Source organism: Astyanax mexicanus, chromosome 2 (assembly GCF_023375975.1).
Source record: "Astyanax mexicanus isolate ESR-SI-001 chromosome 2, AstMex3_surface, whole genome shotgun sequence".
Lineage (NCBI taxonomy): Eukaryota > Metazoa > Chordata > Actinopteri > Characiformes > Acestrorhamphidae > Astyanax > Astyanax mexicanus.
In genome coordinates, this window is record NC_064409.1 from 23,614,711 (window position 1) to 23,633,846 (window position 19,136).

General features: G+C 39.6%; 1 protein-coding gene across 12 annotated transcripts in view; it reads right to left on the bottom strand.

Moving 5' to 3' along the window:
- Positions 1–19,136, bottom strand: part of magi2a (membrane associated guanylate kinase, WW and PDZ domain containing 2a) — a 321,760-nt gene that overhangs the window by 98,705 nt on the left and 203,919 nt on the right. For all 12 annotated transcript variants that reach the window (XM_022671571.2, XM_049473851.1, XM_049473850.1 and 9 more), the window contains exons 6-7: positions 18,619–18,698; positions 5,492–5,549 (exon numbers count right to left, since the gene is read on the bottom strand). In XM_022671571.2, coding sequence (XP_022527292.2) covers positions 5,492–5,549; positions 18,619–18,698 — 138 coding nt within the window. The remainder of the gene's footprint in view (positions 1–5,491; positions 5,550–18,618; positions 18,699–19,136) is intronic.

Genomic DNA, 19,136 nt, shown 5'->3' on the forward strand with positions numbered 1-19,136 from the left:
GTTTCCTGTTTATTTCCGTCTCCCTAAGCTCCTTGTATATATCCCTGCTTTGTGTTTATTTTCTAGATTAGCTACTTGTATTTATTCTGTTAGTTTATCATAAGTACTTCTTGTTTGTTTAGGTTTATGTTCTCTAGTTTCACTCGTTGTTTTGGTTTTTGATTATTCATTTATCTTGGTTACATGTTTACGTTACTTGTTTCATTGTTTACTTGTTATTTATTTATTAAATCATTCATTTTTCCCTTACCTGCATTTGTGTCCGCCTCCTCGTCTCCCTGCCTGGGTCTACGTGACACAATCACCACAATTCCTCACCAAACACCCCTGTTCCACCAAACCATCACCATCATTCTCCAACAAAAACAGCAAACTTTATCCAACAAGAAAATTATTTACTAACACAAAAAAAGAATAGTATGATTTGAAAATCCTTTTCAACCTACATTTAATTAAATTTGCTACAAAGACAAGATATGTAATGTTAAAACAGATCAACTTTACTGATTTTTACTGATGCAGCTACACATTCTAAAGAAAACACTGGCAAGGTTGAGGAATTCTCAAAAAACACCTGTTTGGAACATTCCACAAGTAAAAAGGTTAATCAGAAACAGGTGAGTGTTATGGTTGGGTATAAAGGGAGCATCCCTGAAAGGCTCAGTCGTTCAAAAGCAAGGATGAGGCGAGGTTCACCACTTTGTGAACAACTGCATGAGCAAATAATCCAACAACATTTGATGCAATTGCAAGAAGTTGAGGAATTTCATCATCTACAATCCATAATATCATCAAAAGATTTAAAGAATCTGGGAAAGGCAGAAAACCAACATTGAATGCCCGTGATCCGTCGATCCTTCAGGCAGCACTGCATTAAAAAACGATATCTTTCTGTAATAGATATTATCACCTGGGCTCAGGAACACTTCAGAAAACCAGTATCAGTTAAAAAGTTAAAAGTCGTCCATGCAACGCAAAAGCTATATATCAACAACATCCAGAAACACAGCCAGGTTCTTTGAGCCTGAGCTCATTTGAGATGGACTAACTGAGTGAAAAAAGAGTCCTGTGGTCTGACGAGTCCACATTTCAAAATGTTTTTTTTTTTTTTTTTTCTAAATCATGGATATAGTGTTTTCATGGTCAAAGAGGAAAAGGACCAAGGACCATTTGGATTGTTATCAGTGCAAAGTTTAAAAGCTGCATCTCTGATGGTATGGGTGTGTTAATGTTTGTTCCCATGGCATGGGATACTTTCACATCTCTGAGGATGCCATTAATGTTGAAAGGTAGATACAGGTTTTGGAGCAACATATCCATCCATACATGCAGCGTCTTTTTCTAAGATGGCCTGCCTTTTTTTTAGCAAGACAATGCCAAGCCACATTCTGCAGGTTTTACAACAGCGTAGCCTTATAGTAAAAGAGTGCAGGTACTAGACCGGCCTGCCTGCAACCCAGACCTGTTTCCCATTGAAAATAAGTGCCGCATTATGAAGCGCAAAATACAAGATAAACTGAAGTTGTACATACAAGCAAGAATGGGAAAGAATTCCACCTACAAAGCTTCAACAATTAGTGTCCTCAGTTCCCAAACGCTTACTGAGTGTGATGCAACAGTGGTATTTATAATATTAATATTTATGTTTATCCGTTTGAACAATGTAAACTCTCATTGGAATTGGGATTGTAGATAAGCTGTCTACTAAACACCACCATTCACTGCTAAACATCACTACCCTCAATCACCACCACTCTCCACCATTCACAATCATTCTTTAATACCATCCCTGTCCACCAATCACACCCATTCTTCAACAAAAAACAACAATGTTTATCATTCTCCCCATTCTCTTATAGACATCATTACATCCCACCAAATGGTGCCATCCTCCACACCAAACACTACACAATTAACATCGTTTTTCACCAAATACCATTACGCCTCAACAAATACCACAATTTTACATCAATCACTACAATTCCTCACCAAATGCCATCATGCTCTAACAGACAAAATTACTCCCAACCAAACACTATATTCACCTAAAAACAATCCATAATAAATGCCATCATTCTCTAATAGACACAAATACTCCCCACCAAACACTATATTCACCTAAAAACAATCCATACCAAACACCATCATTCTCTAATAGACACAATTACTTCCAACCAAACACTATATTCACCTAAAAACAATCCATAACACACACCATAATTCTCTAATAGACGCAATTACTTCACACCAAACACTACAAAATTAACATTATTTTTCATACCATTGATCTTCACCAAATACCATTACACTCCAACAAATACAACAAATTTACATCAGCACACTTCCTCAGCAAACACCACTGTTCCACCAAATGCTATCATTCTCTAATAGACACAATTACAACCAAACACTACTATTCACCTAAAAAACAATCCATAACAAAAGCCATCATTCTCTTATAGACACAATTACTTCCAACCATTCACCTAACAAACAATCCATAACGAACACCATCATTTTGTAATAGACACAAATACTCAACACCAAACACTACCATTCACCTAACAAACAATCCATAACGAACACCGTAATTTTGTAAAAGACATAAATACATAAATACAAAGTTAACAATATTTTATACCATTGTTCTTCACTTAATACCTTTATGCTCCAACCAATACCACATTTTTGCATCAATCACCACAATTCCTCACCAAACACACCATCATTCTCCAACAAACACCATTGTTCTCAAATACCACTATCATCCAGTAAACACCACCACTCTCTAACAAATATAACCACTGTAATATTCCCATCAGACGTTGTACAGTCAGCTAAATATATGGCAGTATTATATCTGGTGGTTAATGCACTCTACTGCAGCCATGGTTATTAGCCTGGGCTTTAGGGGCCATGAAAAAGTCCTGCTATTCAATGTCAGGGAACATGAATTTTTATTACTGTTGACTAAATTAAGCTCTTAAGAAAAGCTCTCTCACGGTTACTGCACAGGATCTGCGGTTCTAGAACAAAACCGTTAACTGATGACGGGATGTCACATGACCTGGAGGTCATTCTCACCTACATCTCCTTTATAACAGAAGCTATTTGATGGTCTGTCTGTCGAGATGTTCTAGAGGGAACCCGTTCTGGCACCCTTATTTGTAAGAGTGAGGTGGTGAGGTGGTGAGGAAGAGGGTGGGGGTGCAGAAAGTGAAAGAGATGGAGTGGGTGTAGCTGCACAGCGTGGCGCCGGCGCTGCATTGCTGGCGCGAGGCCATCGTTCCCCCTCTGTCCTGGGATAAGAAAGTCGCAAGCCCAGCTATAAATAGTCCCACCTCTCTCTGAACTGCTCATTAAGCAAGAAAAAGAATGGCACACACACACACACACACACACACACACGGTATATAAACACATACGCACACTTACACACTGTGTACTGAACACGGTGCAGAGCCGAGCAGCTGCTACCAGCCCACAGCCTGGCCTCAATGCAGTAATGAAGACAATTAATACAGAAAAATATACACAATACAGAGAACAAAACACCAACCAGATATCCATCATTCTCCACCAAACACCATTGTTATTCAAAAAAGAGCATTATTATTCTACATCAAATATCATCGTTACCAATCAAACACAATAATTCTCCAACAACCACTATCATTCTTCAATAAATACCATCATTCTCCACCAAACACCATTGTTATTCATAAAAGAGCATTATTATTCTACATCAAATATCATCGTTACCAATCAAACACAATAATTCTCCAACAACCACTATCATTCTTCAATAAATACCATCATTCTCCACCAAACACCATTGTTATTCATAAAAGAGCATTATTATTCTACATCAAATATCATCGTTACCAATCAAACACAATAATTCTCCAACAACCACTATCATTCTTCAATAAATACCATCATTATCCACCAAACACCATCAATACCCATAAGAGAGGATAATTTTTCTATATCACATATCATAATTACCAATTAAACGCCATCATTCTCCACCAATCACCATCTTGCTTCAAAAAACACCATTATTCTTCAATAAACAGCATAATTCTCCACAAAACACCATCATTTTTCACTAAACACCATCATTCTAAATATCATTGTTACCAATCAAACACAATCATTCTCCACCAAAGACCATCATTCTCCACCAAACAGTATCATTCTCCACCAAACAAACAACATTTTTCTCCATCACACATAATCATTCTCTAACAAATACCCTGATTGTCCAATAAACCCCTCTTTCTCAATCAACCGCCATCATTCTCAATTAAACACAAAAGAACACCATGATTCTAAACCAAATAACACTGTTACCCATGAAAGGGGATCATTATTCTTTATCAAATATCATTGTTACCAAACACCCTCTTTCTTCACTAAACACCCTCATTCTCCATTAAACACCAACATTCTCCACTAAACACCATCATTCTCCAACAAACACCATCATTCATCATCACACACCATCATTCTTCATCAAACACTTTAATTCTTTATCAAATACTATGATTCTCCAACAAACAATATCATTCTTCATCACACACCATCATTCTCCACTGAACACCATCATTCTTCAACAAACACCATCATTCTCCACTGAACACCATCATTCTCCACTGAACACCATCATTCTCCACTGAACACCATCATTCTTCAACAAACATATTCTCCATCAAACACCATCATTCTCCATCAAAGTCCATTGTAAACCATGAAAGAGCATCATTATTTTTCATCAAATATCATTGTTACCAATCAAACATCATCATTCTCCACCAAACACCATCATTCTCTACCAAACAAACATTTTTTTTCTCCATCAAACTTCATCATTCTCCAACAATTACCATGATTCTCCATCAAACACCAAAATTCTTTATCAAACACCATCATTCTCTGAAAAATACTATAATTCCCCAAACAAAAACCATTGTTACTCATGAAAGAGCATACTTTTTTTTGGATCAAATATCATTAATACCAATCAAACACAATCATTATCCTTTAAATCCTTTTAAATTAATGTCCACTAAACACCATTCATTAACAATCAAACTGGCCAGGCCAAGAAAACGATGCAATCTTGCAAAGACATCCCACTTTTGTGTGTCTTTTAGAACATTATCCTGCTAAAACATTCCATTATATGGGCTATGTCTAGCAACCAATGATCTCTCACCAAGAGGTACACTACCCAAAAGTAGCCTCTGAGAGCTTCTAATAAGAAAGTGGGGGAAGCACTTTTACACCTGCTTGTGGTCAGACTCAGTGTCTAATCAGACCACACCTGTAATCACTTACATATCTGCCATAACAAACATATATGACATAACTGCATGTTGAGTTTTGCAGCTGGGATCAGGAAGACATTCTTTTTGTATTTTATTTGAGAGTGAGAGTATAAAGTGCCACTGCATTAAGTATTTAACAGTGAAGAGTCTGGACTTACTCAACATAGTAGCTGCCGTAAACAGGGTCATCGATTTTCTCCCAGCCATAGGGAAGCTCTGAAAAACACACAGCATAAAAGAAACATACATTATTCATCATATGGAGGAAAAAACACATTAGAGAGCAGCAGCCCGTCGTTTATTATGTCATAGAGTGAGGTATATCAGCACGGATCGCTATATTCAGCCTATGGCGGGTTATCACGGAAGAGAAGATGGAAGAGAAAAATCCATCTAAAGGAACTCTCTTAAAGGCAATCCGTTAAAAACGTGATGAAACCTGCAGCGCCCTCCATATGGAGATGATGAGTAAAACGCCTGCTTTAATACGTGCTTATACTAACGAGTCTACATCAGTATTAATTATTCATATATATATATATATATATATATATATATATATATATATATATATATATATATATATATATATATGTATATGTGTATATATACAGATATTTAGACCATCAGTGTCTAAAATGAATCAATACGGCATTTTCATCACATATCTAACCTAATCACCTAAATATCACAAACCCAACACTGAGCTGAGATAAACAAGTGTAAGAGCCAATCAGAATGAAGAAAATTCTGCTTGCACTCAGTGGCCACTTTATTAGAAACACATTGCTGGACTAAGGCCTCAAACTGTACATCAGGAAAACTGGCGCTATAAAGCTGCTGATTCTAATTAAGTGCCCAGTAAATGAAACTACACGTTAGAAAGTGTTTCAAATAAAGTGGCCAAAAGCGAGTGAAAGTACAAGGTGGTAGATGTTTCTCATAAAGTGGCCAGTGTGTGAGTGTATACAGAAGTGTTTCTGATAAAGTGGCCAGTGCGCTTGTGTGTATATAGGTAGGTGTTTCTAATAAAGTGGTGTGTGTGTGTGTGTGTGTACAGGAAGGTGTTTCTGATAAACTGGCTGGTGTATGAGTGTGTGTATAGATTAGGTGTTTCAGATAAAGTGGCCGATATACTAGTGTGAGTGTGTTTGTAGGTAGGAGTTTCTGATAAATGGGCAGGTGTATATTGGTAGGTGTTTCTGATAAAGTGGCCAGTGTGCTTGTGTGTATATAGGTAGGTGTTTTTAATAAAGTGGAGTGTGTGTGTGTGTGTGTGTACAGGAAGGTGTTTCTGATAAAGTGGCTGGTGTATGAGTGTGTGTGTGTGTATATAGATAGGTGTTTCTGATAAAGTGGCCAGTGTGCTTGTGTGTGTATAGATTAGGTGTTTCAGATAAAGTGGCCGATATACTGGTGTGAGTGTGTTTATAGGTAGGGGTTTCTGATAAAGTGGCCAGTGCGTGAGTGTGTGTGTGTGTGTGTGTGTATAGGCAGGTGTTTATGGTGAATAGAGATCAGAGGGTAAATCTCTCAGGTTTCTGAAAGACTAACAGTTGGTTTGCAATCAAACAGACTGCATGAGTAACTCACCTCAACCGACACTGACTCACACACACACACACACACACACACATATGCAAGATCAAAGCGCTGTCATGTACTAATGTGCAGCGAGGCAGAAGATAAAATGAGATATCTGAGTATAAGGTCAGAGAGAGAGAGAGTGAGAGAGAGAGAGAGTGAGAGAGAGAGAGAGAGAGAGAGAGAGAGAGAGAGATAGAGAGACAGATAGAATGAAACACTCTAAGCAAAAAGGTCCTACCCAGTACTGATAGATAGATAGATAGATAGATAGATAGATAGATAGATAGATAGATAGACAGACAGACAGACAGACAGACAGACAGACAGACAGACAGAAAGACAGACAGACAGATGGATAAAAAAATGGCGAAAAAAATATATTTTTTAAAGAATCGCGATTTCTAGTCCTGGCAATTCTAAATCGATTCAAAATGCCCCTAAATGAATTAAAAATGCATTTAGGTTTTATTTTAGCCGCTCCTACTCCCGACAGTACTGTATACTCTATCATGGGTACCACTTTAAAATAAGACTACCTTTATAAAGGGTTCATAAATGGTTTACAATTCGTTTATTAATGGTAACTAATTAGGCTGTAAATGCCTTAAATGCCTATTAATAATCAGTTATAACACATATGTAGAAAGGGCAACAACTTTTTGGCAAACAACAGGTCATTGTTGCCCTGTTCAGCCTATTAATGATTTTTAAGGCATTTACAACCTTATTAGTAACCATTAATAAACTAATTATAAACAATTTATAAACCCTTTGTAAAGGTAGTCTTATTTTAAAGTGGTACCCTAGCACATCCACTTGGGAACCATAGAAGAAGGCTGTCTATGCCACTAAACAGCAGGCTAGTTAGTTAGCCAGCTCCATTTATCTGAATGGAGTCCGCTAGCATGGAGAAGGAGAAGAGCGTGATTCAACCCGTCCTGTCTTTGCTAAAAGCCAGTGTTTGGGCACAATGTGGATTTTACTACGTCTCGGATAAAACAGCCTGACCACAATTTGTTTGCAAGCAGTGTAAAATGAAACTGAGGTACTATGGAAATACGACCCTGATCACCTTGAACTAAAATAAGCTGAAAAGCAGCCATGAGCAGCAGCAAAACAGCGAACTCTGGAGCAATTCAACAAACTTCCCACAGTGAAGATTTCCCACTCCATCGCTGCTATATCGCAAAGGATTTACGATCATACAGCTCAGTCGAGGGCGAGGGGTTTACGTTTAGAGTTAATAAGGTGTGTTTTACCGTCACAGAGCTTTTTTAGTGATAAAGCAGTGCCACAACTCTACAGTGGAATAAAGAATAAAGTGGGAGAAGCTCTGATTAATGCAGATAAACTAGCATTTACACGTGACTTTTGGACCCAGTTGTATATATTTAGTATTTAAGGGTCTGTAAATTTAATGTTTAAGGATAAGTTTTGAAAATCCAACCACGATGAAGTATGGTTAATTTTTTTTTTATTTTATGTTCTCAATCACATAACTTATACAAAATTTATAGACCATTTGAATCGAAAAATTGAATCTGAATTGTGACCCTAAAAATCGGAATTGAATCTAACTGCCATTTACACTCCTAATAGATTGATAGATAGACATTGGAAAAAATACAATAAATAAAACATCTACAGAATGTTTAAAGAGTCATTCAACCCCTTAAAATGCTGTGTCCCATATACGGGCTACAGGTGTAGGAGATACAAAAACTTTTATCTCTAAAGTAGAATAAATTATTTACATTCCGAAAATCTAAAGGGCTTTAAAATCTCCTACAGGACACTTGGAGAAGCTGCCTCTTTACTCTCTACTCCACTTAACAATTCCAGATCAGTAACAGGAATCAACCCAAATTCTGCATGTTTAAAAATAGACACAAAAACTAGACAAACATAACAAACCTAAAGGATTGGAATAGGTGAAGTGTTTGATTTGGATTCAGGAAAGTATAGGTTTTAAAATGAAGAACACATTTTATGATTTTATTCATTATATTTTGACATTAGCATATTAACTTGATTTTTTAAATATGTTCTGTTACAATTATGATTTTTAGTTTGTTTCTTATTAAACATGAAAGCTTTTTACGTAATGCTTGAATAGAAATCCTCAAGATTTAGTGCTGTAATATCAGGCAAAAAATTGACAAAAATTCTAGGGCCTCATGTTTTTTCTAAATTGTTCCGTAAATCGTTCCATCTGGATGTACCAAACATGCGTAGGCAGAACTAAAAATGTGCTCTCGACAAATTCGGCCATAAGCAATATTTTCCAATAATGCCAACGCTGCCATCTCCAACAACTCCAGCGCAATGTTTTGTGCATGTTTATATAATCTAGGCTAAGTGGAAACACATTGCACGATTACTTCACTACCAATGAATTACTGTTTAATTGTCTGTGGCGTGAGGAGGCAGGGGAGTTGGGGGTCCGCCCCATGCCAGAGCGCACAGCCCTATGTGTCCCAGCTGGCCCGCATGAGGACTGATTAAGCAGCCAGCTGGGACAGGTATAAAAAGGCTGCACGGACCTAAAACCTTTAAAACTGAACTAGTGAACTCTAGAGCCCCACAAGGCCGTATTTATGTTCTTTTGAGTTGTTTTGGGTGTGGTGGAGGGCGTTAAAAGCCAATAAAGGTAAGTTTGAGTTCATTTAATCCCCGTGTCTGTATCTCTCTGCGCTTCCTCCTTCTGGGTCACAGTGATCATGCCCCTAACCCCAGGGGCGTATCACATGTCTAATTAATTTACTTTTTTTTTACCCAATAATAGCTTACTACAATGTGTACATAAAGGATATCTTAATAGTTGTAATTTCAATGCATCGCCTCTAAGTGTCGCCAAATGACAAAAACACATTACATACGCACAAAAAAACATGCGTATGCCTGAAATGAAAGTGCCGTGGGTGCACGTTCAAGTCACATTTAGTACATCTGACCGTGAGTGTGAAATATGGCGTACACAATGTTTTTGTGCGTACGCATCTGTAGTAAATGAGGCCTAAAATGTACTAAAATGTATAATATTGGCACAGTTGTGCTGAGGTTGTAGACGCAAGGCCGCAGGCCGAGTGCAGTAGATCATCACAGCAGTGCCAATATTACACCTTATAGCACAAACCTCGATTATATTATTGTGATTATACCACAGTTCAATCATCTCTGTTTATTGACAGATTTTGAATTAAACAGGACGAGGAAGTACAATCTGTTTGGTTATAAAAACTCCACCAGTTAAAATAGTTCCACTACTGGTCTGCTTTAGCTGCACTGTAAGCTCTGCACTATTGGCCATTTCAGTAACAATGTGAAAAAATAAAGGTTTTCAGGACAGAAATCTGTGTAGATTAAAGTCCAGCGCTTATTTGACTAAAATAAAATATTTTTTTAAGAATTAAAGTTTTGTTCACTTCAGCACCCCCCAGCAGCAAGAGTTGCAGAATTACAAGAGTCCACCTTACATTCAGCTTAAAATACCTTATATTAACTGGAAAATATATACACTTTTTTAATACTTTTAATAATAACAACTCTTAACCTGATACTGGTGGCTGATAATGTTTGCAATTATGGGTATTTCTGAATCGCTGGGTTTATTTATTTTCCTATTGGAGACATGGCATTTCTGCACTGTGCCTATAGGACCCAGTGCCCCCCCAGTGGTGTACAGTGACATCGCATTTGGTTTGTATTTGGTTTGTATTTGGCTTATAAACGCTGCATCGTTGCTAGGTTCCTGTATGTGGCGGAGTAACACTTGGAGAGCTTCGGTTACAGTGCATTACCAGCTGATAATGTCACTCATAAAACTCCTCTCAGCCAATCACATTGCAGGGTCGGAACTAACTGTGTTTAAAATAATAGAGCTCATCTGATGACCAGCAGGGGCCTTTTTTTTACTACCCCCTCTTCCTCTTTCTTCATATCTCTCTCTCTCTCTCTCTCAGGGTAGACTGTGATGTGAGGAGTGGTTTAAAGTGGAATTTTGAGCTTATTCATATTTCATCTCCTACTTTCAGACCTTTTCCAGCTATTCCTGCACACTTTACAACCAGAGAGCAGAGACTCGACAGAGAAACACTCTCTGGACGGACTAACGAATGGATAGACAGACAGACAGATGGACAGAAAGAGAGAAAGACAGATAGATAGAAAAACAGACAGGAATGAAATTTAGTGGGTATTCACGCAAAGTGTTTGAGTGCACTTCGATGCTCTATTTCAACAGGATAATATTCATCCACACACTGCTGCTGCCATCTCAAGAGCTCACTTTGAAGACACTACAGATACTATACCATGTCCAGCTGTATCTCCAAAACCTATCACTGATTGAAAATGTGTGGGATGCTATTGGACGATCTCCAATATTGGACGTATTGGAGCTGTATGTGATGGATTATCACAGAACATCTTATCATTAGGAACCTCTACAATTCTTTACATGCTGAGACGCCTGGCATACTGCAGCATTACATATATATTGCATATGTGATACCCATATATTACACACTACTTCTGTATGTGTAGCTCAATATATATTACCCATATCAGTCTACATTTATTATCATTTATTGTTCCTGGTAACTTTTATCTGGCCTTTAAATTGTCCTAAAGAGTGAAGTAGACTGTATTCAAATCAGTTATGTACAGGTGTGTGCACATATACACACACACGCAAACACACACACACCTGTACCCCCCAGGACTGTTACCATGGCAACCCCAGGAGCAAGCCCTCTGAGCCTTAACCGAGCTTCTTTCACAGTGACCAACTTCAGCTGCCCAAAAACACCACACACACACACACACACACTCACACACACTCACACACACACAGATTTAGCGTTTCAGTAGTTCACTATAAAGAAGGAGAGGAATGCCGTTCTCCAGAGCTCCGACTAATTATCACAACTTCCTCAAACTGCATGACAGAACCGCCGTATTTGAATAATCCCTCATTTCACATGCGAGAACAAAAAGGTCTCGAACAGAAAAGCAGAGAACACTTTAACTGTTTGTTCAAATCCTTGACCTTTAAAATGGAACAGAGAGAGAGAGAGAGAGAGACAGAGGGAGAAAGATATGAAGAGACTGAGACACAGACAGAGAAAGAGACAGACCTACAGAAATAGAGACAAAGAAATAGAGACACAGCGAGAGAGAGAGACAGAGAGAGAAAGAGAGAGAGAGACAGACAGATAGACAAAAACAGAGAGAGAGAGTCAGACAGAAAAAGAGACAGACAGAAATAGAGATAAAGATATTGAGAAACTCAAACAGACAGAGAGACAGACAGACAGACAGAAATATTGATAAAGATATTGAGACACCCAGACAGAGAGAGAGAGAGAGAGAGAGAGACAGACAAACAGACAGACAGACAGAATTATAGATAAAGAGATTAAGGAACCCAGACAGACAGACAGACAGAGAGAGAGAGAGAGAGAGAGAGAGAGAGAGAGAGAGGCAACTGTTACTCCAGGCCTACTCTTATTCCCATGATAATAACACTTAATTTTCATTTTTATATAGTACACCTACTTTAGGGATACTCTACGTTATACACACTCCAATTACACTACAGCTCAAGTTCTACATCAATGTCTATGGTAAAACTGCACCCATTCAATATTTTAATCCTACACTCTTCTCCATGGTAATAAGACAAAAGCTAAATCATTTTGTACCAAAATGTTAAACTGTGATAGTTTAGTTTAGATATGAGTAGCTCTATATCTGGAATTAGGCTTGGTGCCAATAGGTTCATGTTCTTGTATCTGCTACAAAGTACACTTATAGTGCCAGTGCCAAACTTAAGAAGTAAACTTCAGACAGCAGGCTGATGAAAGATCTGCTGAAATATCTCTTTAATCTAATATTAGCATCATCATATGGACGGACAGCTGTCCACAAGCGCAAGAATCGTTTAGTCTCAACAGCAGAAAATATCTGCTGGATAAAGCAGAACTGCGGGAAACTGGCAACCGGCATCGACTGGACCCCTGAGACCAGCACTAAACAACACAGGGCTCTCACTCACTTACTCTCTCTCTCTCTCACACACACACACACACACACACTCCATTTTATATAGCCCTAATATTTGCCATGATTATAAACACTCATGTTTATATAAAAACAAACTGTGTAACACTAATCGGCCACAACATTAAAACCACCTAATATTGTTTTGGTCCCTCTTATCATTACTACTACTACTACAGTGTTAGCACACTGGCTTTAGGTCTTGTCCCAAATCACAATCAGCCTTGTACAACGTCACTACTACCGTGTTAGCACAGTGGCTTTAGGTCTTGTCCTAAATCACCATCAGCCTTGTATAACATCACTACTACAGTGTTATCACACTGGCTTTAGGTCTTGTCCCAAATCATCATCAGCCTTGTCTAACATCACTCCCACAGTGTTAGCACACTGGTTTTAGGTCTTGTCCTAAATCACCATCAGCCTACAACATGACTACTACAGTGTTAGTACACAAGCCTTGGGTCTTGTCCCATAGCACAAGCAGCCTTGTCCAACATCACTAACACAGTGTTATCACACTGGCTTTAGGTCTTGTCCCACATCACCATCAGCCTTGTCCAACATCACTATCGTAGTGTTAGCACAGTGGCTTTAGGTCTTGTCCTAAATCAGCATCAGTCTCGTACAACATCACTACCACAGTGTTAGCATGCAAGCCCTGGGTCTTGTCCCATTGCACAAGCAGCCTTGTCCAACATCACTACCACAGTGTTAGCTTGTTGCTTTGAGTCGTTTCCTACATCACTATCAGCCCTGTTGAAAATCACCACCGAGACTGTAACAGCCTCGTCCAACATCACTAACGTGGCATTAGGACACTAACCATGGGACTTCTCCCATATTGCTACCTGACTTCCAGCATCACTACCACGGTGTTAGCATGCAAGCTTTGGGTTTTGTCCCAAATCACCATCAGCCTTGTATAACATCACTACTACAGTGTTAGAACACTGGCTTTAGGTCTTGTTCCAAATCGCCATTAGCCTCCTATAACATCACTACTACAGTGTTAGAACACTGGCTTTATGTTTTATTGCTAATCGTACAACATCACTACTACAGTGTTAGAACACTGGCTTTATGTCTTGTCACTAATCATACAACTTTACTACTACAGTGTTAGAACACTGGCTTTAGGTCTTGTCGCTAATCATACAACATTACTACTACAGTGGTAGAACACTGGCTTTAGGTCTTGTCCCAAACCACCATCAGCCTCATACAACATCACTACTACAGTGTTAGCACACTGGTTTTAGGTCTTGTCCCAAATCACAATCAGCCTTGTACAACGTCACTACTACAGTGTTAGCACACTGGCTTTAGGTCTTGTCCTAAATCACTACCACTGTGTTGGGTCTTGTCCAATATTGCTACCAGTCCAGCCTTGTCCAACATCACTAATGTGGCATTAGGACACTAACTATGGATCCTCTCCCACATTGCTACCTGACTTCCAGCATCACTTCCACAGTGTTAGCATGCAGGCTTTAGGTCTACTACCGTGTTAGCACAGTGGCTTTAGGTCTTGTCCTAAATCACCAACAACATCGAATAAAATCACTACTACAGTTTTAGAACACTGACTTCATGTCTTGTTGCTAATCGTACAACATCACTACTACAGTGTTAGCACACTGGCTTTAGGTCTTGTACCAAATCACTATAAGCCTCATACAACATAATTACTACAGTTTTAGCACACTGGCTTAAGGTCTTGTCCCAAATCACTATAAGCCTCATACAACATAATTACTACAGTTTTAGCACACTGGCTTTAGGTCTTGTCCCAAATCACCATAAGTCTCATACATCATCATTACTACAGTGTTAGCACAATGGCTTTAGGTCTTGTCCCACATCACCATCAGCCTCGTGCAACATCACTACTACAGTGTTATCACACTGGCTTTAGGTCTTGTCCCAAATCCTGTCACTATCGGCCTTGTTGAAAATCACCACCAAGACTGTAACAGCCTTGTCCAATGTGGCATTAGGACACTAACTATGGATCCTCTCCCACAATGCTACTTGACTTCCAGCATCACTACCACAGTGTTAGCATGCAGGCTTTGGGTCTTGTCCCAAATCACCATCAGCCTCGAACAACATCACTACTACAGTGTGATAGCACGCGAGCCTTGCGTCTTTGCTACCAGCTTTGTCCAATATCACTACCACCAAATTAGCTTGCTGGTTTGGGTCTTGTCCCACATAGCTTTTGGCCTTGTTTAACATCACCATCAAGTCTGTAACACTCCAACTCCTGGTTTTGTCCCATATCGCTACCAGCCTTGTCCAACATCACTAATTTGGCATTAGGACACATGGGCTTCCTCGTGTGTTGCTACCTGACTTACAGCATCCCTACCACAGTGTTAGCATGCCACCTTAGGATTTTGTTCCACATCACTATTGGTTTTGCTCACAATTGCTACCAAGCCTTTAACATGACAACTTCTGGCCTTGTCCCATATCACTATTGGCCTTGTTCAACATCACTACCAAGGCATTATTATGCCAACCACTTGCCTTGTCCCAAATCACTATTGGCCTTGTTCAACATCACTACCAAGGCATTATCATGCCAACTACTGGCCTTGTCCCACATCACTATTGGCCTTGTTCAACATCACTACCAAGCCTTTAACATGACAACTTCTGGCCTTGTCCCATATCACTATTGGCCTTGTTCAACATCACTTCCAAGGCATTATTATGCCAACCACTTGCCTTGTCCCAAATCACTATTGGCCTTGTTCAACATCACTACCAAGGCATTATCATGCCAACTACTGTCCTTGTCCCACATCACTATTGGTCTTGTTCAACATCACAACCAAGGCATTATCATGCCAACCACTGGCCTTGTCCCAAATCACTACTGGCCTTGTTCAACATCAATACCAAGGCATTATCATGCCAACCACTGGCCTTGTCCCACATCACTATTGGCCTTGTTCAACATCACTACCAAGGCATTATCATGCCAACCACTTGCCTTGTCCCAAATCACAATTGGCCTTGTTCAACATCACTACCAAGGCATTATCATGCCAACTACTGGCCTTGTCCCATATCACTACCAGTCTTGTTCAACATCATTAATATGGCATAAGGACACAAACTATAGGCTTCCTCTCATGTTGCTATCTGACTTCCAGCATCACTACCACAGTGTTAACACACAGGACTTGGGTCTTGTCCCATATTGCTATCAGTCTCGTCCAGTGTCACTACCACAGTGTTAGCTTGCCACCTTAGGGTTTTGTCTCACATCACTATTGGCCTCGTTCAGTATTACTACCAAGCCTTTAACATGCCAACTACTGGCCTTGTCCAATGTCCTACCAGACTTGTTCAACATCACTTATGTGGCATTAGGACACAAACTATAGGCATCCTTCCATGTTGCTACCTGACTTCCAGCATCACTACCACAGTATTAGCACGACACCCTAGGGTTTTGTCCCATATCACTATTGGCCTTGTTCACCATCACTAACATGGCATTAGGACACAAACTATGGGCTTCGTCCCATGTTGCTTCCTGACCTACAACATCACAACTACAGTGCTAGGCAATGGTCTTTCCTTGGGCATTTTGGTAGGGACTAACCACTACAAATGTATACATATACCACTCCAGTACAGAAACTACTGGGACCAAATCTGTTATTCTCTTTAGCTGGCAGTGGTTTTAATATTATGGCCGATGGTTCTGTTTCAGTTTTTGTCTGTTCAGTTCTTCAGGTTTGACCTGCTTATCTCTGCTTCTCAAACAGAGAGCAGCTCCATCCTGAAAATGCATGAAAGCACACACACACACACACACACACACACACACACACAGCACAACACAGTTGTGCTGGTGATGAGCGTTTTCTCAGTGTACACTGACAAGTCTTTGAACTGTGTAAATCAGCTGACACACACACACAAACACACACACACACACACACACACACACACAGCAGATTTAAGAGAGTCAGTGAGTGATGGATGGGGTGGAAAGATAAAGAAAGAGAGAATGACAGAGAGAACAGAAAAAAGGGAAAGATAACACTACAGAGACAGACCGAGCGAACGAGAAGAGAGAGAGAGAGTGATAAAAAGCCTCACTCTACTGCACTCTGCCTCACTCTGCCTCCTTCTCCCTTACTCTACTGCACTCTACCCCACTTTACCTCACTCTGCCTTACTCTGCCTCACTCTACTGCACTCTGCCTCACTCTACTGCACTCTACTACACTCTACCTCACTTTACCTCACTCTACCTCCTTCTGCCCTATACTCTACCTCACTTTACCTCACTCTGCCTTACTCTGCCTTACTCTGCCTCACTCTACTGCACTCTGCCTCACTCTACTGCACTCTACTACACTCTACCTCACTTTACCTCACTCTACCTCCTTCTGCCTTACTCTACCTCACTTTACCGCACTCTACTGCACTCTGCCTCACTTTACCTCACTCTACCTCCTTCTCCCTTACTCTACCGCACTCTGCCTCACTTTACCTCAGTCTCCCCCCTTCTGCCTTACTCTACCTCACTTTACCTCAGTCTACCTCCTTCTGCCTTACTCTACTGTACTCTGCATCACTCTGACCAATCTACCTCAGCACCCCTCTCTGCCTCACTTTACCTCACTCTACCTCACTCCACTTCACTCTACCTCTCTTTACCTCACTCTACCTCCTTCTGCCTTACTCTACCTCACTTTACCTCACCTTACCTCTCTATGCCTGTAAATGTATTCAACTCACTCTACTTCACTCTAATTCTTTTTACCTCACTCTACCTCCTTTTGCCTTTCTCTACCTCATTGTACCTCATTGAACCTCACACTGCCTCCACCCTTGTCAGCCTAGCTCCCTCAGGTGTAGCATGTGAATAATGCAATGCTAGTTTTGCTGTTATTAACAATTTTATTAGCAGATCTTTTGATGTGTTGATCATGGAACCAAAAACTACGAAAGTGTAACTTCTCATACACTCCTAAAGAACAGTGTAGCAGCGACACAGCAGCACAAACCAGACTTCAGTCTAACGTCAGAAAAACACTGGACGTCTGAAAGATGTTGAGTTGTAGTTGAAGATGAGTTAAAAAAGAAGTTAATGGTAAAACTCAGTGCTGTATAGACAAGTGAAATTTGCCAACACAGGTTTAATTAAAAAATTAAAACACTATACATGCCCTTACATTTGGTTTCTTAACACCATATTCAATATGCACATGCAGAAGATATATGGAAAGAAAAAAAGCTTGAACACACAAAGGAAAGATAATAGAAATATAGAAATAGAAAAAAGTGGAAAAAGAAAGAAAGGCAAGAATTCAAAAAGAACAAAAAAATGGAAGGAGGAAAAAACAGAAATCAAGGAAGAACAAACTAACAATATAATAATAACAAAAAATCTACAAATCTACAAATGCATACAAATATAGTAAGAAACAAAGACAGAAATAAACAAAGAATGAGAAAACTAGACAAAGAACGAAAACGAAAACGAAAAAAGGAAAAGAAAAAAAAGATATAAAGACTGAAGTAAAATAAAAAAGTCAGATACAGAAGGAATAGAGCAGGTGCTGCAGAGGAAAGAGTGATATTTAAGGGCGAATAAACTTACCGTGTTCGTTACACTCCTCTGGAGGTTTCGCCTTCTTGGCTAATCGAGGGTCCAGCCAGGAGGTGGTCTTAGTGTTGTGACTGCACAGAGAGAGAGAGAGAGAAAGAGAGAGAGAGAGAGAGAGAGAGAGAGGGTGAGTCCCCTGTGTGATCTTCATCTAAACAGCAAGCAGAAAAAGACACAAAACGACGGTCAATACTTTTAATTAGCTCACGCCGTCTCATTAACGAGCAGCGAGCGAGGGCGGGGCGCGAGAGAGACAGATACAGTGTAAGAGGAAGAGACGTTAGAGATAAGATAGATATCAACAGGATGACAGAGAGAGAGAGAGAGAGAGAGAGATAACGGATATTCTTAGAAAGCAAAGATCAAAGAGATCTACAACAAAATCACACGTCTGATTCCTCAACGTCTCAAAGCCTATTGGAGAAGAAGCTCTGGGAGTATACAGTAAAGCCAGACAGAAACTCTAAATCTGTTGCTGCACAGTTTGTGTGGATCATCCTGTGGTCCTTCAT